At 39.4% G+C, this 23699-nt stretch overlaps 2 protein-coding genes across 11 annotated transcripts in view; one reads left to right on the top strand and one right to left on the bottom strand.

Moving 5' to 3' along the window:
- Window positions 1–20081, top strand: part of tpst1 (tyrosylprotein sulfotransferase 1) — a 67032-nt gene extending 46951 nt beyond the window's left edge. Inside the window, exons 4-6 of one of the 2 annotated variants that reach the window (XM_032545901.1) lie at window positions 16416–16466; window positions 16966–17033; window positions 18456–20081. In XM_032545901.1, coding sequence (XP_032401792.1) covers window positions 16416–16466; window positions 16966–17001 — 87 coding nt within the window. In that variant the 3' untranslated portion in view covers window positions 17002–17033; window positions 18456–20081. The remainder of the gene's footprint in view (window positions 1–16415; window positions 16467–16965; window positions 17034–18455) is intronic. The other variant, XM_032545903.1, reaches the window with a different exon arrangement.
- A 104-nt stretch (window positions 20082–20185) lies between these two features.
- sgsm2 (small G protein signaling modulator 2) overlaps window positions 20186–23699 on the bottom strand; it is a 106805-nt gene continuing 103291 nt past the window's right edge. For all 9 annotated transcript variants that reach the window (XM_032545896.1, XM_032545897.1, XM_032545895.1 and 6 more), the window contains one exon: window positions 20186–23376. In XM_032545896.1, the coding sequence (XP_032401787.1) occupies window positions 23288–23376 (89 nt within the window). In that variant the 3' untranslated portion in view covers window positions 20186–23287. The remainder of the gene's footprint in view (window positions 23377–23699) is intronic.

A 23699-nucleotide genomic window follows, 5' to 3' on the forward strand; every position in this document is an offset into this window, starting at 1 on the left:
CCTATGCTTTATATTATTGCCCTGCTGTGTAAATCAAATAATCTGAAACAAACCCGACTGACATTCTTCTTCAGAATTTCCTCCTAGAGATCAGAAGATATGATTCCATCCATTACAACATGTTATTCAGGTGCTAGGTCACAACAGCAGTCCCAAATCATCAAAATGTAGATAGGATGTTCTTTTTCTCAAATGCTATATTAGTTTTACAGCAAATGTAGCAGGATACACACTTTCTGTCAAGGTGTCTCATCAATCCACAGAATATTTTCCCCAAGTCTTGGAAATCATATTGATGTTTTTTTGTTTGTTTGTTTTTTTATCTTTTGCTTTGCCTTTATGTTCAGCTGTGGTTTTTGCCTAGGAACTCTTCCATGGAATCTACTTTGTCTCTTTCTGATTGGTAAATATTGAACACTGACATCAACTAAGGCAACTGGTTGTCTTAGTTGATCACCTGCAGTGATTTAGGTCCTATTTACACAGGGATGATTTTCAGTGAAACCATAACATTTTAGTTGCAATCCAGTCGCTTGGTTACACCACTTCAGTGATTATAGTCTCTGACACTGGCACTCTGGAAACCAGGTCTCAGAGTGAAACTTCTCTGGAAGTACTCTACAAGTGTGAAAGCGCACATGTGCAGAACGCATGGCCGTAGGGTTTATTCAACACATGCGCAGGCAGATAACAATAATTTTTTAAAAAGTAGCGACTTCATTACTGTGTTTGGTTTAGCAGAACTTCTGTTACAGAAAATATATGATTTTCATGAGTACTTGGTTTATCAGTGATGGAGGAGCACTTTTGCAGATACTGAACAGACCCATGAGACAATAAGAATTGCTACGACATGTTAAACTCACAGTGCCATATAGTGGCCTGGCATGAGAACTACAGTGGATTCTAAACGTTGTCATCTAAATGTTTGGAACTTTTCCCCAGTCGACATCCAAAAATGCCAGAAGTTTCTGAACAGATCTGACCACTGGTGTAAACAAAACCTTAGATTTTCCCACTGCTGATGTTGACCTCCTGGGTGAGTCATTCCCTCCATAGGAGGGACCGGCCTAACACTCATGTAGTTACATTTACATGAGTAACTGGCACCACAACGACAGAAATGACTGCTACATGTCAATGACTTTCTCATCTGTTTATTAATTTCTTTAGATCACATCATGATGTTTTACTTTTTGAGGTCTTTTGACCTACTTCATGTTATCAGATTCAATTGAAATGGTTTGATACTTTTTACAAGAACAGTAGTCCTTTTATTTTCATAGGACCAAGTTTATATGAATAGTTTTTTCCTCTAATAGATAAAATTCTTTCTTGCAGATCATTTTGATTCAGTAAGGATATTCCTTCACAGCATTTTCTTACTCCCTACAGCAGCAGCACAGTCTCTCACTGGCCATATGAAACAGACTATTTTACATCATGAGAGAGGAGTAAAACATCTAAGGGCCAGATACTGCACTCTCAGCAGAGCTTAATAAGCCACAGCAGAGTATTAACTGTGGGGGAAGGACTTTATGCCACATAACAGTGGTCTATTCTTTGTTTTTTGTTCTGAAGAGGAATCCTTATATCTGATTTTACAGTTGCATGCCCTTAAAGTGGTGGTTTTGATATCTGCTACCCAGCTATGGTTAGATAATTTTTTTCCATTATGGCAGAGCCATCCTGATGAGGAATGATGGCTCTCTTACTGGGGTTTTGATTGCTTTTCCATTTGTTGAAGGAGTTCTAGAGAAGGGTGAACACTCCAGAAATTAAAGAAACACTGAACTTAATGGAATTTTTCTCAGTGGTGACTTAAATGGAAAGTATGTGGAATTTAAAGAAGGAGGAGGAATCTTGTTTCTTTAGATTACATTTTAGAGAAAATATCTCTAAATTTTGACCACAAAAAATGGAGAAACCTTCCACTATGCTACAGGGAGAAGAGATGCTCTGATTGCCTTTTCTCTTGGTTGGTTCCAATGTAAATCTATGTACAACTTTAGATTCAAGTTAAATTAAAACTACCAAAAAGCTTCCATTTTTCCTTTATTTTGTTTTATTGAAAACCTAGACACAGGCTTTCTTTATTGTAGAAAAAGTGTTGTTTTGTTTTTGTTTTTCTCTAAAACAGGAGCAGTTAAAAAATTGGATCACCAGTTTAGGTGATAGCTGGTTCATTCATGAAAAACATTTGTTTTGATTTTACTGAGTGGTACAGTAAAGCTTCCCGCCGAATGGAAAAGTCAAGAACATTACAGAACTTTCCAGATCTGGATAAGTATGAGAAGAGAAAATAGTTCAGGAAATGCAGGAAAATGTTGTCTCTTTTCTGTTAATAATGGCATTTATAGAGTTTAGTGACGCCTCAGTGACATTGCTTCCCACAACAGGTCAGCCGTAAAACTTAAATGTTGCCTTCTTGTTTGAACTCCAAACCTGCCACTGTGACTTTACTGGCAACTTCACTAATATACCTGCATTTGGAAAGTGGTGGGTGTTAATATCCAGCCGCAATGTTGTGATTGACATCGACAGACATTAAAATAAACAACACTACTACTAAGTGCGTTATTTTTTTAAGTTACAAGAAATTCAATAAAATACTTTTTCGATCGTCACAAAGCCATTCCTGACAATAAAAAGCAATGTGTTATTTTAATTCAGAACCCAGAAGGTCGAAGCAGATCTGACCAGGAGCAATAAAGGTGCTGCTGATTGGTTGAGGAAGTAGTCGTTACAAGCCAATCAGAGGCAGGTTTGTGCAGGTGTTCATACAGAAGCAGAGAAGCACACGAATGTCAGACAGACAGTTGTGGAGTGTGGGAGCCCAGATAGTCTAAAGTAGCACGTTTCACTGAAGGTACAGATGTCACTTTTGTTTGAGATAAAAGACATAAATCCGAATGTGACAAGTAATTTATGCAATTACTCGTCATTCTTTGTATCGGTTATAAGAAACTTGAATCTCACGAAGCACCTCACAATATCTCATTCTTCAACAAAACTAGTCACGAGCAGATGTGGGTATTAACTAGTTACATTTACTCAGTTACATTTACATGAGTAACTTTTTGGAAAAAATGTTCTTAAACCACTATTTTAATTATGCTGACCTTCTTACTTTTTACTATGAAGTATTGCTACTCTTACTTGAGTAATATTTCTGGATTCTTTACTTACTGAGTAACTACATTTAAAGTACAAACATGTTTTACCAATAATTCAGACCAGACATAGACACACACCTGCACCTGTTCCTAGTTTCGTATTTTATATTGAAAGAATTTGATTTTTCTTTTGCCTGATTTTGTTAAATCATAATTATCTTATTTATATAAATTATTTTCATTTCAGACCTTAAGAATACCAAGGTTTCCAAATAACTTTGTATTTTGGTCCATCTGATGATGTTATTTTTAAATAGTAAATGATTGATGTTTTGATACTGAAATTTAGTTGAGTAGCCTTTTTACCAAATACTTTTTACTCTTGAGTAAAATTTCTTGGATGTTTTTTTTTTACTTTTACTTTAGTAAAAATAAGTTGGAATAGTACTACTTTTACCGGAGTATTTTTTTATGGTACTCAACACACAAGGAGTACCATAAAAAGGGTCACAAGGATGACAGTGTAGATGCTAGCAGGTGCAGCCCAAACCCAGCTGAGGTTAATATAAGCAGATGTGCCGGCGCTGTCCCAGCAGTTTGGTTTCACTGATACATTACAGCCACTAGTGGATGTTCAGGGAGGTTCTTCACAGTTCCATGCCTGGAAAACTTCTTAATAACATTATGCACTGTTGAAACAGGAATACCAAGGTCTTTGGCGATGGCTTTATACCTTTTATACCCTCTTGTGCTTGCAAATAATAGCATTTGTGGTGTCCTCAGACAGCTCCTTTGTCTTTACCATTGTCGCACATGAAGAGGGTGGCTTTTAAAATACCAACATGATCAATCATTGGATAATTCATCATGTCACATGGGTGGAGGCAGTTCATCGTAGGTGATCCTTATTTGTGAATTGCAACAGGTGAGCTGAATTGGGTTTTCATACTGATTTGCAGCAAAGGGTGCCAATACCATTGACATGGTAAACATTATGTTTTTCTATGTTTTCCTCATAATATTTATCTTTTTAAATGTTCTTTATAATTTGCTGTTTTGTATCAAACACAAGCTATCTGTAGTAAAATGTTGTTTCACTTGATGAATTTCCTTCTGTTAAATATTCCATGATATGTACTTACACTTCATGGGTGCCAATAATTGTGAGCAAGACTGTACATTTCAAAGTTCTAGTAAGAGGGGATCCAGAATGGTTTTACATATATATATATATATTTTTAATTAAATTCAATTTTATGTCAAATATACATATTAGTCACACAGAGTCACATTGACGTGTGTGTGCATAAATAATTTATCACAACCCAGCGCTGACGTTATTTTTAAGCGGCTGTTGTTGATCAATAGTAGTATTGTGTTCATGTCTAAAATCATAATGACTCTCTTGTGAAATGAGCCCAGATGTCTTCTAACGTGGTGTTGCTCCTTTAAAGCCGCGCTGCTGCATGTTGCCACATTTCTGTCCAGGCTACCATATGTGAGAGTGCCGCTCCAGTTTCCTCCTTGGTGTCACGGTCTTGCGTGTTAATTCTTCTTCAATGTGTCTGTGGTCCAGTTTACATTATTTACATGCTGTAAATATGTGTGTGTGCTTGGTCTGCCTCTACTCTGTGTAACACTCAGCTCTGTTTTTACAATAGACCTGCGTGGCATGTTGACAGCATGTGCATGTTGAAGCCTGTTTGCTGGATTTATGTTGTGTACATCTGCAGCCCATCAGTGTCATTTTCTTTTCTCCTACTTTATCAAGTCAATGTGCAGACTTGTTGTGTGTTATTTGGTTTCCTCCTCTGTGTCCCTCTCCTCTTAGAGCAGAGTCCTGCATCCCATTTGCTAGGTAGTCAGTTATTGATATAAGCTTGCAAAATCTTTGCAGGTTAAAGTTTACACTTCTGCATTTGAGGTCTTCCTCTCTCTTTTTTTAGAAATATTTTCTTTTTGCAGTGCAGAAAACTAAAGAAAGCAGAATAAGTATTAAACTACATCTGCAAAATTAAATACAAAAATGTCTGCTTTTTTATCCTCTCACCCTATTATTCTTTTATAGCTGTAAAGAAGATAATTTGTTTATTCTTTAGTTCCTACTACAGATGTTCTCATCAAGATTTTTTTGTTCCTGAATCTGATCAAACAACTTGCACATTACCTGGGCCATTCCGTGTTATTGGTGTTATACAAGGGTTCATTCAAAGTGCTTTACTGGGAAAAACACAAAGAAACATCAACCCTATCAAAAGAACATCTAGTTCATGAAAAAGCTTAAAAAACACTGAAATGGCAAACTTTCAGTGTTTTAAAACATGTTGGAAATTACAACATTTTTTGGGCTTTTTGGGTAAGCTATAATAAAGTTACTTTTCTAATTTTGATTTAAAGGAGCCAACAGTTTGTGTACATCTCAGTTTTTCAGAGTTTGTTCCAGAGCTGGGGAACAGCAAAGCCACAGGGTCAATGTTTACATCCAGGATTTTTTGCCTTCTCTAAGTAATTAACTTCAGTAGACTGAAGTTACTTCTTGTAACCATGGTTGTCAACATGGAGTCTTATTTTATAGATCAGTTTTTTTCAAAGGTTAGAGTGGAATCCTTTGTGCAGAACCAACTGAAGCCTTCAGAGGGATTATCAGTCGACTTCACATTGCGTCAGCAGCCACTCTACCGCACATGTCACCTTAAGAATGCAGACAAGAATACATTATTCTAACTATTTAAACTATTTACATTTAGGCTAATAAAATAATTTACATCTCGCCGCCAACTCAGGTTACCTCTCTCCCCAGCCACTTCTTCCAGCTCTTCCGGGGGAATACCGAAGCGTTCCCAGGCCAGCCGAGAAACATAGTCTCTACAGCGTGTCCTGGGTCTTTTCTGGGGCCTCCTACCGGTGGGACGTGCCCAGAACATCTCACCAGGGAGGCATCTAGGAGGCATCCTAACCTCCTAGATGGCTCACTGGCTCCTCTCGATGTGAAGGAGCAGCGGCTCTATTCTGAGTCCCTCCTGGATGACCGAGCTTCTCACGCTATCTCTAAGGGAGAGCCCAGACACCCTCCGGAGAAAACCCATTTTGGCCGATTGTATCTGTGACCTTGTTCTTTCGGTCACGACCCAAAGCTTATGACCATATATGAGGGTGTGGACGTAGATCGACATGTAAATCGAGAGCTTCGCTTTTTGACTCGGCTCTCTCTTTACCATGACGGACCAGTACAATGCTCGCTTCATTGCAGACGCTGCGCCAATCCATCTGTCGAGCTCCTGCTCCCTTCTTCCCTCATTTGTGAACAAGATCCCGAGATACTTAAACTCCTCCACTTGGCTACAAACTGCTCCAGCGAGAGCTGCAGATCACGACCTGATGAAGCCAATAGGACCACATCATCTGCAAAAAGCAGAGATGCAAGGCCACCAAAACGGATCGCCTCATCACCTTGGCTGCACCTAGAAATTCTGTTCATGAAAGTAATTAACAGAATCAGTGACAGAGGGCAGCCTTGGCAGAGTCCAACCCTCAATGGAAACGAGCCCGACTTACTACCAGCAATGCGGACCAGACTCTGACACCGGTCATACAGGGACCTAACAGCCTGTATCAAAGGTCCTGGTACACTATACTCCCAGAGAACCCCCCAGAGGGTTCCCTGAGGGACACGGTCGAACGCCCTCCTCTCCTGCCAACCGTTCTCTCCTCCCATACAGGTAGCTTGCGCACGAATCCGTTCTAGAACATGCTGAGGCCCTTTTTTTTTTCTTTTAAATTTGAATTGTAGTAATGCACTTGACAACAGGGAGCTAAAGATGGGGCGGCAGAAAAAGGACGATGACATGTTTGCATACATCTCAGAAAGTATGTAGTTGCGCCCATGTGTCAGGCCTTATCTTATGTAGAGCTAAGATAAGGCCTTTCAGTAATAATTTTAGATGTAGAAAAAAACATCACAACATTGACGACATACCTCTAGTCTGTTAAAAATGGGAACATGACAACTTGTTAAAATTGTATGGAGTGTTTATGAAAACTCTTTTTAAACTCATAAGAGTGAATGGTGCAGTCCATTACCACATAACGTTGTGCAAGACATCTGGCTACATTTCCTTGAGGCAGTGTTTGGAATTGCTTTATGTGCTGTCTTATTTGTCACCAAGTTGGACTGAAATATTTATGTCGTCTCGTCTCCTCTTCAGCCTTTATTTCACCTCAGTAAAGGTCATGTGGGTCTGCAGAACATTCACTTGGAAGGAAACAGTTACTGGAGGGAATGTTTTCCTTGACTGATCCAGAAGGTTAGGGAAGCATATTCTGTTAGTGGAAGCTCTAACCGAGTGGTACTTGTGTTTCTCCTCTGAATGACAGTCCATTTGCTTCTGCATGGGTGTTGACAAAGTGGATGAATTGATTTCTGAAGAGTTAGGCCCAGGGGATTTCTGCAAAGTCAATGACTTGATGCAGTTGACTGGGCTTCCCTACACAAATAACTTTTGACCAGTTGACAATGTAAACTCAATTAGACTTCCTTGTGTTAAACTAGGACAAAATGAGTCTTTTAATGACTCATTTTGATGACTCATTCATTTAATGAATCCTATTTGTGTTTAGGATTTCAATAATATGGATATTATTAATCTTGTATATCTGTATAATTGAAAGGAACTGGATCTCTGTGCCTTAACTGTGGATGGTCACTTGCATTGGGTTGTTGACATTGCAGCAATCCCTCATATTATGCATGCATGGAGAGGAAAACTACCTTTTTAACAGGAAGAAACTTCCAGCAGAACCAGACCTGGCTCATTGTGAACAACCATCTGCCAGGACTGACTGGGAGTTTTAGAAGACAGATTACACACACAAAAAGCAGAAGCACGGATCAAGGTGTACTTTCTAAGTCAAAGACAAATAAAAAGTTAATGGCAACAGTAGCTCCTTTAGTGGCTTCATCTAGTAGAGAAAACATATCTAAACAGAAGCAATTAATACTTGGCCAGTGGCTTTGTCTAGGAAAGAGACATGGTTAAACACTGAAAGAAAGAGCCAAGTCTGTGAAACCTGACATTTCTGAACTACTTTTTAGGTTTAGTCTTACCTTCTTCAGGTACTGCAAGAAAAACACTGCTGTAGACACAAGTTCACTAGTGAATTAAGTGTTTAGTGAAGATGACCAGCAGATTAGTTATAAAGAGATTTAGTCAGAGGGGTGAGAGTTAATTTTTTTTTAAGAGACAGACAAGATTTGAGATGAAACCGTGGGATCATCTGGTCTGCCAACTGTCTGCCACTGGAGTAAAAAGACTGACAAGCAAAAGGTAAGGAGTGTGGTGGAGGTGCTTTCTGCACTTTCCATCTCGCACATTGCAAATTAAAACAAAGAAATAATAAGCAAAATTGCATCTTCTGAGATGAGTTTGTAAATAGGCATTTATTATCAGCTTTGTACAAAAGAAGCTATTGGTTAGCAGAGTTCCTTCAGGCTTTGATCTACTTGAAAATCATCACACTTGACTGGAAACCACAATCAATAGCTCTAAGTGACTTTGGAGTTGTTCTGATCCCTGGTGAGAAATGGATATTGGGATCAATAAATTCCCAGCTACTCCGCAGAAGTAATAATGAGATGAGTTGAGAGGCATGGAGGGATGATACAAAAATATCTCTGCAGTTCTTCATCCAGCAGATTGTGTTTGGCTTCCACAGCTGGACCTGGGCACTAAGTAATGTGCTGGCTAATCACATAATATTGATCAGTCATGACTCTGCCAGCATAGTACGCTTTGACTCTCACACCTCAAAGGTTTCCTCTTTATCAACCATCTATATGATGATGGGAAGAAGAAGGGTAAATGAGGACATTTTATTGAGAGATTAATTGATTAGGTCTTCCTTATTTAGTTCAGATGAAGACTTGATCAATTAATCTCTCAATAAAATGTCCTCATTTACCTTGAAGACTTGCACTGTTTGCTCTTTTTAAATAGTACAGTACAGTAAACCCTCGTTTTTCGCGGGGGTTGTGTTCCGAAAAGTACCCGTGATAGGCGAAATCCGTGAAGTAGTTACCTTTATTTTTTACAATTATTATACAGCATAATTAAATACCCTACATTGAAACCAAAGAGCAAAACCTGTTTTCAGGCCCAAGCATTTTTTAAACAAATATAGCGCTTTCTTTCAAATAACTACAGTAAAATAATCATTTTAATCATCAATACGAAGTACAGTAGGACAAATTGTGACTCGCGTATTTCACTGTTCCTCTGACTGTGACGCTGCGGCCTGACTCCGCTCTCTACAGAATACAGTTTCTTCTCAAGCCTGTGGTGCAGGTGTGTTTTTTTGAGAGTAGAACATAGTTATCGGTAGTTGCTGTCGCTCTTTTTTTTTCTGGGCAAAAACATTTACCAAAATTTGCCAAGCTGTATTACGTATATTTAAATACCATAACGTTATTGGCACACAGGTGGAGGAGAAGCGCGGAGACTGTTTAGATAATCAGGACGCAGAGCACGGTGCACTGTGGAAAAAAAACTGCACAAAAAAATCCTCGAAGCAGCGAGACCGTGAAAGGTGAACTGCGTTATAGTAAGGGTTCACTGTAATACAGAAGAAACATTCTATGCATGAATGCTTATTTTTCGCCACCTTTCTGGCTGCAGTGCACACTCCTGAGACGGAACTGAATCAAGACATTGCAAACCAGACATCGCAGATATTCCTTCACTTTTTGTTAAACGTTTTATTGGCTCTAGTGGCCTTTATTTGGTAGTGAATTGGCAGGAAAGTGGGTAATGAGAGAAGGGGGAAGTCTTGCGGCAAAGGTCACCAGGCCAGGAATCGAACCTGTGACGTCTGCGTCGAGGACTAAGGTTTTCTTATGTGGGTTGTGCTTAACCCCTGTGCCACCACAACACCCAGCCCATTTCTTGACACTGCGCAATCGCGCCGTATCAAAAACTGAGCAATGTCGAGCAGAACTGTTGCGCTCTGAGAGTGACATGAAGATTGTGTATTGTGATCTAAAAATACCTCAGGGGTCAAGCATACATGTCAAACTGCATCAACTCCATGAATTTAATATGACTTTTAAAAAACAAGCACTTAACGGAGTATGGTGAGTTATCGAGGCAGATTAAAAAAAGATGTGGAACAGACAGACGGCACTTAACGCAGCTCACAATTGCCAACACTCGCACCGATGAGCATGACAGTCAGAAGGCTGAGTAAATAACCCAAAAAATAATTAAATTAATTCTGTTAGATTAAATAAATTTGGACTCTATGAATGCATTTCTTCTAGCCCAATGAATTAATATTTCACCTGGGCATAATATTACAGTGTTGAGTTCACCAGCTGGAAGCATCTCTTTTTGCAAACAAAATAATGCAATGTTTGTCATGTGTCTATATCAATGAGAACTAGGGATGCTCCGACACGTTCTTTCTTGCCGATTCCAAAAGTGATCATCCATGAGGCTGATCCCTGCCGGTCACTGATACTGATCACCTGGATTGGCTGTTAATTTTTCCCCTTCAGTATAAATGCTATGTGATCTGGCAAAGTGGAACCATAAAAATCATCTAATTTAGACAAAAAGATGCAGGCACAATGTACCTGCAGGATGCATCTTGAAACCCTTCACCCCCCCCAAAACAAGAGTCGAATAATCAGCTGGCTGTTTTGATAGTTTATTTGAATGCCACCTGCATTTGACTTTGAATGTTTCCTTTTTTACTTGACATTATTTGTTATAGACAGTGTTGTGAGGCAGTGTTCTCAACAGTCTAATCAAATTTAGGCCTTTGAGAACTTATTAAATATTCTATTACTGATATCAGGTTTTTCAGTTGTCCTTTGGCGTGAACACTTGCTGCATTGCTTGCAAGATTTTTTTATGTTTTATCTAAATTAGGGTGACTTTATAGCTCCTTTTTGTCAGATCATATAGCCAGTAGCATTTATACCTAAATCAAAAAATTAACAGCCCATACGATCCATATGATCAGTATCTGTGATCGGCCCTCATGAGTGATCAGTATCTACTGCAAAAAAACCCTGATTGGAGAATCCCTAATCAAAATCGAATGAGTTCATGGTGCATTTTATAAATATTTGATTTTTGATGCCAGGATCAAGACACACATACAAAAGGCATCAATTTATTGTATTTTTTGGAAGTTTTGATTATTACTTTAAAATGATATGGATCCTTTAGCATAATTATATTTAAGTCTAGCGGAACTTCTTTCTCCCTCCTGTTTCTAACTGAAATCAGAAGAGTTAAACTGTTTTCACTGTGCTTTTAAAATAAAAGCAGTTTGTTTAATGTCTCCTCTCCAAGTTCCCTCCCACAGAGGATGGAAGCAGACTAGTGTGTATCTGGTTGGAAGTTGACTCTGGCACCTTCTTCAATGCACTGGGCTGTTGGCACGATGTTCCCTCCTGAGTCTGAAGCTGAGTCACTGGGCAATGCTGAGGCTGAAGCTCTAGCTTACTTATACTCGTACCATGTGAATGTTCTGATCCACACAGCTAAGAGCTTTAGGATCATTTTGAAATACTTAAGTCAGCAATTTCAGTTCAGTAGTACTTTCTCTTTGGTTTCCTTTTTCACTGAAAAGCCTTGAGAAAAATGGCCATGTTGGGGGAGAAAATTGTTCCCAAAACCCTGTTGTTTTTATGTTTGCGTCGTTACACATATTGTGAGCAGAAATCAAAGGTGCTTATCATAACCCCAGTTTGTTTAGCATGCAGGCTGATGCATAAATCAACATTATTGACCAAAGTAGCTCATGCTGACCTGAACTTTGATTAGGAAGCTTAAACTGACTGATTTGGGAAAATTTCTAAAGATCTTCATTAAAGGAGCTGTATTGTGTATTTTTTTGAGCTTTACATCATGTTATGTTTTTCTCTCATCAAAAACATACCAGCCGAAAACAAATCCAAAGCACAGATTCAGGCACACACTGTATACACAAATACACCATAGAGGATGGAAAAAGGATAAATCTGGCTAAATGTTATCAGCCCACACTGATTATGGGTTGACATTACTATGGTTTGCTTTAATTCTTTCATGCATGTTTGAGAAATTCTTTAATCTCCATGGCAACCATTCAGCTGTGTAAAACTTCTGGACCGAGTGTCCTTCAATGTGCAGCTCCTCCTTAGAGCTGCAGTTTCTAAGCTTCTGAGCTTCTGCCTCACAGAGCAGCTCTAATCACGACTCCCCCACTCAGCTCCTTCAAACTAGCTAGCAGCAATTAGCAAACACCTGGTGGAACAACACATTTGCTGAGCTCATCAAAGGAGTTACTTTTCAGTGAAATACTTCTCAGTGGAAGCATATAGTTATTAAATAAGAGGGGTCCTAAGATTGAACATTGGGGTGCTGTCTACTTTGATGAGACGTTACCTATTGACACAAAGAAATCCCTGTTCTTTATGTAAGATTCGAACCAGTTGAGTCCTGAGTCCGGAGAGTCCTACCCAACTCTCCAGTCCTTTCAGTAATATGTCAAATAACAGAGTCAAATGCTGCACTGAGGTCCAACAGAACCAGCACTGTGGTTCTTCCACAGTATATTTATATGGATGTCATTGAACATTTTAAAGGTATTTAAAACAAAGTCTGAAAAATCTGACTTTTTAAAAAATATTTACAAATAAAAAACTGAAATGTTTACAGCATTTATTATCACTCTTATTTACTCATGTACCTCTGAATAAAACACAGAACAGAACATTTGTGCTATTTCTGCATGGCACAAATGTGGCCTCTATGAAAGACCTGCAACTGTAACCTATGAAGCATTTGAGTTTTGAATTTTAAGGTGAGTGTAATAAAAGTAATGAACACTTTTGCAACACATTGCAAGCCAAAAATATAAAAATTTTTGGCTTGCTACAAAGCCTGAAAGCACGATTGGTACCTTTGGCTCATTTGTTCATGCGCTAAAGAAATACTTCTGGATTATTCTTAAAATGTACATCAACAAAGTGTAACATATTTATTTATATTAATTAAAATACTACTTGTTAGAAGATTGCCTATTTCCCTATACGGCGTTATAATTTTCCGTAACACTTTATTTGAAGGTGTGTGCATAAGACTGACAAGACACTGTTATAAACATGAAGGAGTCTTCATGAATCTTTGACTGCTGTCATTAATTGTCATTCGGTAAATGACACTTTTAATACAAAGTTAACATTGTTTAAAATGTATTTGTAAAGACAACATTAACCAAGACAAAATTTTAAATTTTTTTGTTTGCTTGTTTTTTGTCTTGGGGTAATTTATGTCAGGCACACATAATCAGAGTTATTGAGAAACCAACAAAATAAAGTGTTTGTGCGATTCCCTGTTATGGCTTTAGAAAAATGACTTGTTTGGGGGAAAAAAAAAAAACAATGCCAGGACTACTTATATGGCTGGAAGAACTCATATCTGCAGGAATGTTATTCAGTCTTTCTGATTGGGTTGCAGAAGTTCTATTGTTTTTAGAATACAATTGTGATACGTAACGTGCCTCCGGCACCCAGCTCTAGGTCTGCCTGATCTGGATCTGCACTGCTGCAGCTGTGCTGAGTGCGATATGACGGTGACGAGGCACTGAACAGTGGTGGGCACCATGCTCACTAACTGCATCTGTAACACCTAAAATAAAAGAATTATGTTGGATTTTTACCAGGGTGAAAGAAAACAGTGCCTAACATGTTGTATTTATTGTTTTCTTCTAGTTATTTGAGAAAATTCCAAGCCATTGCCCGGCCAGCTAACGACACAGAATCTCATAGCCTTGTTGGACTAATAAGCAAAAGCTGTTCTTGGTTTTTTTATGACTTAACTTGCTTATGATACTCTGCATACATCAACAGCTATTATTTTTATTTAATTTAAAATAATTTAATCAGGAATAAATGCAATAGCTAAATTTAATTGATAGAAATGGGTCTGTGTTTAAAAAAGAAATGTTTCATCAGTACGTATTGGTATTGGCTGTGTTCAAAACTCAGGTATCGAAAGTTAAAAAAAAGTAGATCGGTGCATCCCTAACCTACAGTTAGAAATCGGTTTTGTTACGGATTTAGTTTTTGTTCAAAACAAAAAAAATCTGAACCATCCAGTCAGTGCTAAAAGAATAAAAATAAGTCAAAATGGCGTGCCGTGGTGGCGTAGTGGTTAGCGCGACCCGTATTTGGAGGCCTTGAGTCCTCGACGCGGCCGTCGCAGGTTCGACTCCCGGACCCGACGACATTTGCCGCATGTCTTCCCCCCTCTCCTTCCCAGTTTCCTGTCAGCCTACTATCATATAAGGGACACTAGAGCCCACAAAAGACCCCCTGGAGGGGTACAAAAAAAATTAATAAATAAGTCAAAATATTTCATTTTATTTTTAACAGTAAATCACACAAAATGTTTCCATTTTTGAGTCGATGTCCAAACTAAGAGGAAGGGGCTGGATGGTGCTGCCCTTCCATCAGGAGAGCAGAGCTTCTGTGGTTCTTCAGCAGTTGCAAGATGAGGGGGAAAAACAGACAATGCAACATTTGTGTCTGCAGGGTGGGGACTAAGCCAGGCTACGCAGTCTGAAAATCAGCTTATTTTCTGTCCATCAATACAAGAAACCATATATTATCACCTTATGAATATTCCTCTTTCAGAACCATTTATAGTGCATCTGTCAGTAGTAATGGATCCGGAGGTCAGAGCCTGCAGGAAAGAGGAATCCTGGCTTTATGTTGCAGGATCCCATGTAGCAGATGTGACAGCATTCCTTTGATCTGCATCTTTGGTTCTGGAGAATTCTTCTAAACCCAAACTGTTCCAGTGCTTCATTAGACCTGGTGCACCAGAAGAAGTCTGTCATTTGTGTGTGTGTGGGGGGGCATACAATAATAATTGAAAATGGGTCTACACTGCAATCACATACACAGGATTGAGGCGGTCTTCAGTCATTATGCCCCCTACTGAGACTCGCTGATTAAACCTTCCCCACAAAACTAAATCAGTGGCTAATCCTCCTGTGTGCTGTATTGCTGGCTTGGGTCTTGGCCTGGAAGTGCCCAGAAGTGGAACAGAATCTGATTCACAAGATTCAAGGAGGAGAAATGAGAACATGTTTCTGATTATTTTATTTTATTTTTTTCCTGGGGGCCATTTTTCATCTTCAGGCCAGACTGCTCTGAGCCAGCCCAGAGCTGCTTCTGGGAACTACAGAGCTCGCACACACACGCATGCCTCCCCACACACACACTAAACCTGTTCCATGATAGTGCTTTTTCCTTGTATTAACAAGTACAGTTTGTTTTAATCATTTTCATAGCTTTTTCTCTAAGAAGTTAAGCTTCAGAAAAATGTGCTGAAGTCCTGTAGAAGTGCTAGAATTAGTAAAGACCAGCATGTGTGTAAGGGAGCTACTCCTGTGTTGAGAAAATTCAAACATCAAACATGAACAATGTTTGGTGTTTGAGTTACTTCAGGTAGCTTTATGAATCTATATTATAAGAAAATCTTATTGTACAGATTCTTTAAATTGAATTTGGTCATGTTCTGATTTGAGGACATGACCGTGCTGGATAACCTTTGTCACACAACTTACTAACAAGACAAAGTGCTTTTCATTTTGCTTTTTCCCCTTGTCTGTTTTCATCTTGGTTATAATCTTTTTTTTCCCTCTGTTTGTCCCCTTATGTCACTTTTTTTATTATTAGTTTTTGATAAATGGGAGATGGTGGGCCATGTTGTCTACAAACTGTTTCAGAAATGATTTAAAGCAGCAGTATAAGTTGCTGCTTTTACTGCTGCAGCTTCTAGAAATCTGGAGGCAGATTTCTAGAAGCTGCACTGTCTCTTAATCTGACGTGACTTCTCTAAAACATTACTCGCCTTTCAGTTCCAGCCTCAAGGTTCTCTTTTACTCACTAGCATCTGTTCATCCATACGACAACTGGTCACTTCCTGTGTTCATCTGTTATTATGGTGTATGAAGCAAAGCTCAGCTCTTGTTTGTTGTAGAAAGGGAGAAAACAAGGTTTTCATCTCCAGGAAGACATTATAGGGACATCCTGTGGGATGTGGACTGTCTCTACCCTGTCGATCCCAGATTCCTTGTTTTTTTCAAGCCTCTTTTTGCTCCAGAGTCATTTTGGAAGTTAGCAAAGGATAAACAACCCACTCAATATGTCACTGTTTTCTATGGAGTCTCGTTACATATCACTAGTCCAATTCAGAGTTGATCGTCCTGTGAAGTTCTAAAGCCAGCCCTTTGTTTTTCCAGGTCTTTAAAGGTGAATTTCAGCTCCCAGATTTCCTAAAAGAGCAATCACAGGTACAGTAACACTCCTGCCTGTTGCTGAGCTATTTGTCTCTTGTTGTTGTTTCTTGTCACAGATTCATCTTGTTTTATTATTGTCAGAGCCTCATTTTAATTAGACCATGTGGCTGTGTGGAAGATCAGTTTTAATGCTTCCATATGCTTCCAGTTATTCAGCTCTCCACTCTGTCACCATCTAATGTAGCCTGTTGTTCATTTGTGGTGTCAACTCCATGACTTCTTCTATTCTCAGTTTTAAGCTTAGGATTTATTTACCTCCTGTGTTATATTTTGGTTTTAGAACTTGTCTAACCCCTACTGGTGGTTTGATGATGGTGTTTTGTTTCAAACTGCCTTTTTTGCTTGTTTGTTTGTTTGCAACTCAACAGTTGGAATGTGTCTGAGTGTGGTGACTGTGGTGTTGCAGCATGCTGCTGGTTGCATCTCTCCCACTGAGAGCACTGAGAGCAGGGCTGGCGCGCAAAGCTGAGCAGCTCTTTGTTCTTCTACACAGATGCAGAAGTCTGCAGAGAGATCCAATCCCAGTTAGAAGCAGAGGAACAGCTGGACCACAGCACATAGGTACAGTTTCACATCTACCAACACAATCCTAATGATGAAAGATGCTGCAATGTTTGCACACACATCTGACTTTTCACACACTAACTTCTTTACTTCAAAGTTATTTAAACAAATATCCTTAAGAATATGTTGTCTTATACTGATGACAACATAGTCTGGAGCTCAAGGAGTTTTTTTTTTATTGCTTATTTGTAAATTCATGAAAAATAATTTTAAAGTAATATATGCCTTGTCATAACCACAAGCAGCAATGAATGTGGTAACTTCTGAAATGAAAACTTGTCTTTTCACTAAATAGATTGGTTATATGTCTTAACACAGTCAAGAGAGTTTTATTGACTATAGTCTGTTTGCATTCTTGACCTGTGACTGAATTTCAAGAATATGGTTAAAAAGGGCTGCACAGTGGCTCAGTTGGTAGCATTGTTGTCTTGCAGCAAGAAGGTCCTGGGTTCGATTCCCGGCCTGGGGTCTTTCTGCAGGGAGTTTGCATGTTCTCCCTGATCATGCATGGGTTCTCCGGCTTCCTTCCGCAGTCCAAAAACATGACTGTCAGGTAAATTGGACTCTCCAAATTTTGTCTCTGTGTTGCCCTGCAACAGACTGGCAACCTGTCTAGTCTGTCTAGCCTCTGGCCCAGAACGTTAGCTGGAGATAGACACCAGCACCCCTCCTGACCCCTTTAGGGACAAGGGTGTAAGAAAATGGATGGATGGTTAAATAGAACAGCAGATTAATCTGATTGTGCAATATGCTTCATATTTTCCAAAGTCTCTCTCTGATTGGCTGATCAGCTCTCATGATTATTGCTTCTCTGAAACTGTTAGCAAACTCCTGCTTCTCAGTCCAACGCTCCTAAGGACTGTTGTGAACAGGACTTGTTTGTGATGATGCACTGAAGGCAGAGAACAGAACAGGAGCTTGTGAAAGAGACTGATTTTAAGGTGTCAAAATAAAGTCAAACTTCTTTTAAGTCATATCTGATACAATGTTTTTATACAGCATAACAAGTCAAGATAACAGTTACTTGATTGTGCTATAAAATACCATTGTGCCTGGAAAATACATAATACCACCCTTACAAGTCCCATATTTAATCAGTGGACAACTCTGAACACCTGCTTGCCTGATTGCAGGAAACGTGGAGATTTCACTGAACTCCTCTCAGTCTAGTCAGCATCGCCCTCTGCTGGGCAGACAGTAAAAATAATCTTTAGAATTTCAAATTATATGTCATCAGTCAGAAAGCAACTCAGAATAATGAGCACTGACAGATGAGCTCAGCTGAGTCACCCTCAGCAGTTTACATACACAGAAAGACTCCTACAGCTCTGGGTCTGTGTTTCTCCAATTTTTATTGGTGGAGTAAATTAGAATTTTACCAAACTGTCCAGCTCACTCTGTTCCTGCGTTTCTGTCCAGAACTGGGTGGACCCAAGCTAAAAGACGCCTCTCCATCTGCACTGGACTTTGGCACATCCAAGCGTTCTTCTCTGGTTCCTCTTCCTGTGGGCGGCTCTCTCTCCTCTGCTTCAGGAGGACCTTTGGCCTTCAGTGTTGTACCTTAACGTGAGAAGATGTGCCACTTCTCAGCACCACGGAATGTCTGCTGATTGTTATTTTGTGTCGCATTACACTCATCAAGTTTGTAGGAATGACCTCTGGATGTTTAGAGAAAAAACTGTGATTCTGTTGTAAGAAACTGCAGTGATTTAAAATCAAACCAGTATATATGAATGGGTGAATTAGCTTTCAGAAGCTGCAATACTTACTTTAATGTTTCATTTTTGTTTCAATGCCTTTTTATTGTGCAATGCCATGGGTACTGTTTATTTTAATGTATCGGAAGTGATAAATGATGCTTTTTAAAAAAAAAAAAAAAAACATGTCTGTCTGTTGATTGTTGCTTTTTTTATATTGAAGATGTCATTAATCTTTTCACTTGGATGTAATACGACAATATGCAGGAAAATATCTGATTTGATTGATAAAATAACATTTAAGCACAAAACTGTTCTCTTGACAGTGATATTTATGTGGCCACAGAGAAACACAGAGAAACTTATGGAGGGCTGGATTTTGCCCCCATGCCTTTAGTTTGACTCACATGCCCTACTCCTTTGTGTTTGTTCATATTTTCATAGTGAGCTTACATGGCCCGTCAGGGAGAGCAACCTTTCCATTCAAAGAGCCACTTTTGCCCCTGCTGTTACAAAATAAAACTCACATAGAGCCACAACAGACAATATGTAAGGCATCAAATATTTTAATATGAAAGCAAAGAAAAACTAATTTACCTATAATGATATTTTAAAATAAAATCAACCCTCTGGTACAAAAGAGAAAAAACTTTTTTGTAAAATGAGGTGAGCCTTTTCTATAAATATGGAAAGTAAAGAAAGATCGGTTGCATAGATTGAAGCTAGTTTCTTTTAAAAATTTGTTGCATATATTCCATGCAGATATTGCATAAGAACTTAAAAACCCCTAGAATGACCATTTCTTGTTGCAGGCAGGATCATAATCATTTCCTTTTTTGTTTTGTAAGAGCCACTGTAGGGCCGCCGATTGCAGACTACCAGCCTATTAATGCTGCATGTGAACTCCCACTAGACAGCAACACTTACAAGCTCAACTCTTTCTAGAAGAGTCAGGGTAAACACTGTATATATCATACTTAAAGTGTTCCACCGCAGTAGTGTGGGCTTTGCCTCTATGATAAAAGTGAACATATTGTGCAGGCTCACATTGCAACTAGTGAAGATTAGCCATTATCATTATGAGATGGGATACAGATAACCTCTCCTGTTCCTTCCTGCCATCATCAAGTTATCTCTCATCTGTCCTCTTATGCTGCTTCTTGTTTGTGCCTCTCTGTCACAGTTCATTTTACAAATTAGTGCTCTGCTGGAAGGAGGTGGAGGAACTAGATTTTTTTTTCTCACTTTTTGCAATATTGTGTAAGCTGCGTCCAACACCCTTCTTTTTGTGAACAAGTTTGATGAAAACATTTATCTGTCTTATAATGAATAAATCAATCAGAACATATTTAATGCAGTTAGTTCACATTCCTTAAAACACCAAACAGTTTTCTTCTGTTTCCATTATTGCAGCATCGTTTCAGGTTTTATTGAAATAAAAGAACAGCAAACTAATGAACCACCTCTTCTTTAATAACACGTTACATTCAAGGCAAATGATACATCCTGACCAATACACGTTTGGCAATGCAGTCATCGTTAGCTCTCTAAATAATTATAAATCTTAAAGTCAGTGCACAACATTGATAGAGAACACTTAACAGTCAACGTATAACACAGTCTGCACACATTCTGCATCTCTGCACAGTACACACCTCCGATTAGTGCTGTTAGAACCAACAGAAAAATAGATCTGAAAATAAGTTATAGATTTATATATTTATTTATATATGTTCAGTTTGAATACAAATAATTGGGCTTTTGGTTCATATGTATGTACAAGCAATATAGACTTTGATGGGATTCCCAAACAACAGAAATTGCACAGTAGTTAAGAATTCAAGAACACTATTTCCAAAAATATTTTACACACATAGTAAACAGTCAGTCTTCAAGATGCAGTATGAAATTGCACATTGTCATCATGCCACAGAGGGGGCTGTTTCAAGGCTTTGGTACACAATGTCCTGAATGGAAGAAGTTCTGCCACAGACGCCCGTTTCTACCCTCCCCCAACCTGAACCTCAGTCTCCACGAGGGAGAGGGAGCAGGTGCTGTGGCAAGGTACATCCACACCACCACCTGTTCTTGGAATCAGACTAACATTAGAGAGCCAGATGACTACAGTACATTTCAGGGTTTGGGGAAGACTCTTGGCACTTGTATCACAGGTGGAGGTCCGTGCTGGATGACCAGAAAAATGCAGCCATGTTGGACATGTTGAGAAGGGTCACACTGATGGTGCGGAGAGGAGACCATTTCAAAAAGGCCCCCTAGTTTACTCCAGAGCCAGAAAAAAATGTGCTCAAACTAGCCTCCTACAACACTGAGCCACCAGATGCAGAGGAAATTACGCCTTCTCTGGAATTTTAAGATCTGAATCAGTAAAATGCAAACTGTTTTTTTTTTGGGGGGGGGAGGTTGGCTTTTTTTATTTAGGCTGGTTATCAAATTCCAACTGAACAATTGCAGCCACTTTTTCCAGACAGGATTGTTGATGCAGCAAGTTTATTATCAGCATGGTGTCTTCAGATCACAGCACTATTCTTCTTAAAAGAAGAACTTAAAAGTGTAGAGTTCCTCTTCCTTTGAACTTCTGTTGTTACGCTTCATTAAAGTCAGAAAATACAAATTTTCTCCAGATATTTCTGACACTGACTGTTGTCCTTCGAAAGCAGCAACAAATTTGGAAAAAAATGGAAAAACCAGAATTTAGAAGCGATGCTACAATGAATAGCTGCGTTGTTTGTGTCTTAAAACAGCTGGTGTAGTTTAAATATTTTTTTGCATACCTATGTAAACCTGGTTAGTGGAGCAGGGCTGCAGCCTGACCCAGCAGTGACTGGATGAGAGGGCAGGGTCAACCTGAACAGGTAGCAGGTCCATCACAGAGCCAGTTCAGGAACAACCACACACTCCCTCAAACTGGAGAGTCGAGTAGTAACCTACCTTGGATGCTTAGGGGATTATGGGAGGAAACAAGAGAACCTGAACTCGGAAAGTCATGTGCGAAGTAGACATTACATGTTGCCACTGGCACAATCCATGAAGATGAAAAATACAGAAAGTTGGAGAATGATGGCACCGCATGTTTTTTAATGACTTACTGAGTGCACAAACTTATTCATGTGGGATTTCAATTGCGCTTATTTAATTTTAACAGCAATTGCACAATTGTGTTTTTTTTTACATTAGCGGAGTATTGATAAAAGTTTTGTCTAAATTTGTAATGGAAATGCAGCTTATAACAGACTGGGCGAATCATAAAATTATTTTAAAATGTGTTCTGATCAAGGAGCTGCTGGAGCAGGGAAACACACAGCCTGCGGTCTTTCTGTGTGGAGTTTGAATGTCCTCCATGTGAATGCATGGGTTTTATCCAACTTCCTTCCACAGTCCAAAAAAATTAACGTTTAATTAACTGTTCTCTCTATATTGCCCTATGGGATGGATGTGTGTTTGCTCACTGTGTCTGTTAACCTGCGATGAGCTGGCGACCTGTCCAGGGCGGACCCCACCTCTTGACCAAAGACAGCTGAAGATAGGTACTACTGAACTAATCCAGTCACTTGTGGAAATTGTATCACTATGTTCATCCTAACTCATCCCCACCCCCTTTTAATGACCCACCAGAGAAATGAAGTCTGTGTGCTTTTCCCTTTATGGTTGTGCTGTTCTAGTTTGTTCCACACATGCTTCAAACACATAACGCCATGTGCAGGAAAACTGGCTGCAATTCATCCACTGCCGCTTCATGCCTCCGGCAAGTTGGATGCAGCCTTCATAAGCACCACTAAGGATACTCTAGGAGAAAAGTGCATCTAAGTACCTTGGGCTGTCAATAAAAGGCAACATTTGTGGTTACTATGAAAGAAACGTTAAAAAGGTGGCAAACAGCTAAAAACACACATGCTTGTAGAAAGCACTCGCGAAAAGGTAGTTGGCACAGTTCATTTGGTCACTGATGAAAGCATCTTCGTGGCAAAGTCTTCTGCTCCTCCAATAATGTTGTGTATAAATCCTGCTCTCTTGTGGCCTCCTGTGGTGCAGCACTGAGGAACATGTTAGGCAAATTGACGGAGCTTCAGTTTTCCTTGCTGGCTTCCCAAATAGGAAGTTCCAGAGTCAGTAAAAAGAGGGGACTCTGGGAGAAGAGCCAGAACGATGTGTGTGTTCTCATGCACACACACTGTAAGACTGGGGGGCTGAAGAATGCGTTCACAGTGTGATTTAACTCACTAGCATGCAGACAAATCCGAATGCCTGAACAGACACCATGTGCATTCCAGGTGAAGGAACATGTAAACAGAACGCAAGAGCCATGTGACGCTCCCCATCTTCCACTGGAACCTTTACTGGCACCCCCACTGGAGCTCCCTCTGGGACCCCTACGAGTACCTTCACTGGGACTTCCAATAGGATCTCCTTTGGGATCCCCACCGGGATTTTCATTTGGACCCCCATAGCCAGCTCTGGACGTGTGGAGGGCAGGAAACTGTATCTAATACCAGACTGCACACACATTCCCAGTCCTCCCAGTTATCCCTTGTAGAGTTACTTGTTGTCCATCAGAGACTGGACTTTGTGGACCAGCTCACGTGCCATCCGCAAGATAAGCTGCACATCGTGACGTTCTGCCATCTCTGCCGAAGAAGACGCATGTAAACATCCTGTGCAGCTGGTTCAAGCAACAGCAGTTCCAACAACATCCCTACTGCACTCACTTCCAGAAACAATTTTGTCATGCTGTCATGTGACAACCAGAAATTCCAATGTAATTTATGTGATGGACCAACATAGAAAAGTCAGAAGTTATGAGGAAAAATGATATATGGTTTTCCCAAATTGTTAGCATTTAAAATATTAGAAAAGTGTGTTGGGTATTTATATTCAACCTGCTTAGAAAAAAATGTGCAACCGTTAGCCCTAAATCTGCAGTATGTAACTTTAAAAAATATATTTTTTA

This window comes from Xiphophorus hellerii, chromosome 18 (genome assembly GCF_003331165.1).
Source record: "Xiphophorus hellerii strain 12219 chromosome 18, Xiphophorus_hellerii-4.1, whole genome shotgun sequence".
Lineage (NCBI taxonomy): Eukaryota > Metazoa > Chordata > Actinopteri > Cyprinodontiformes > Poeciliidae > Xiphophorus > Xiphophorus hellerii.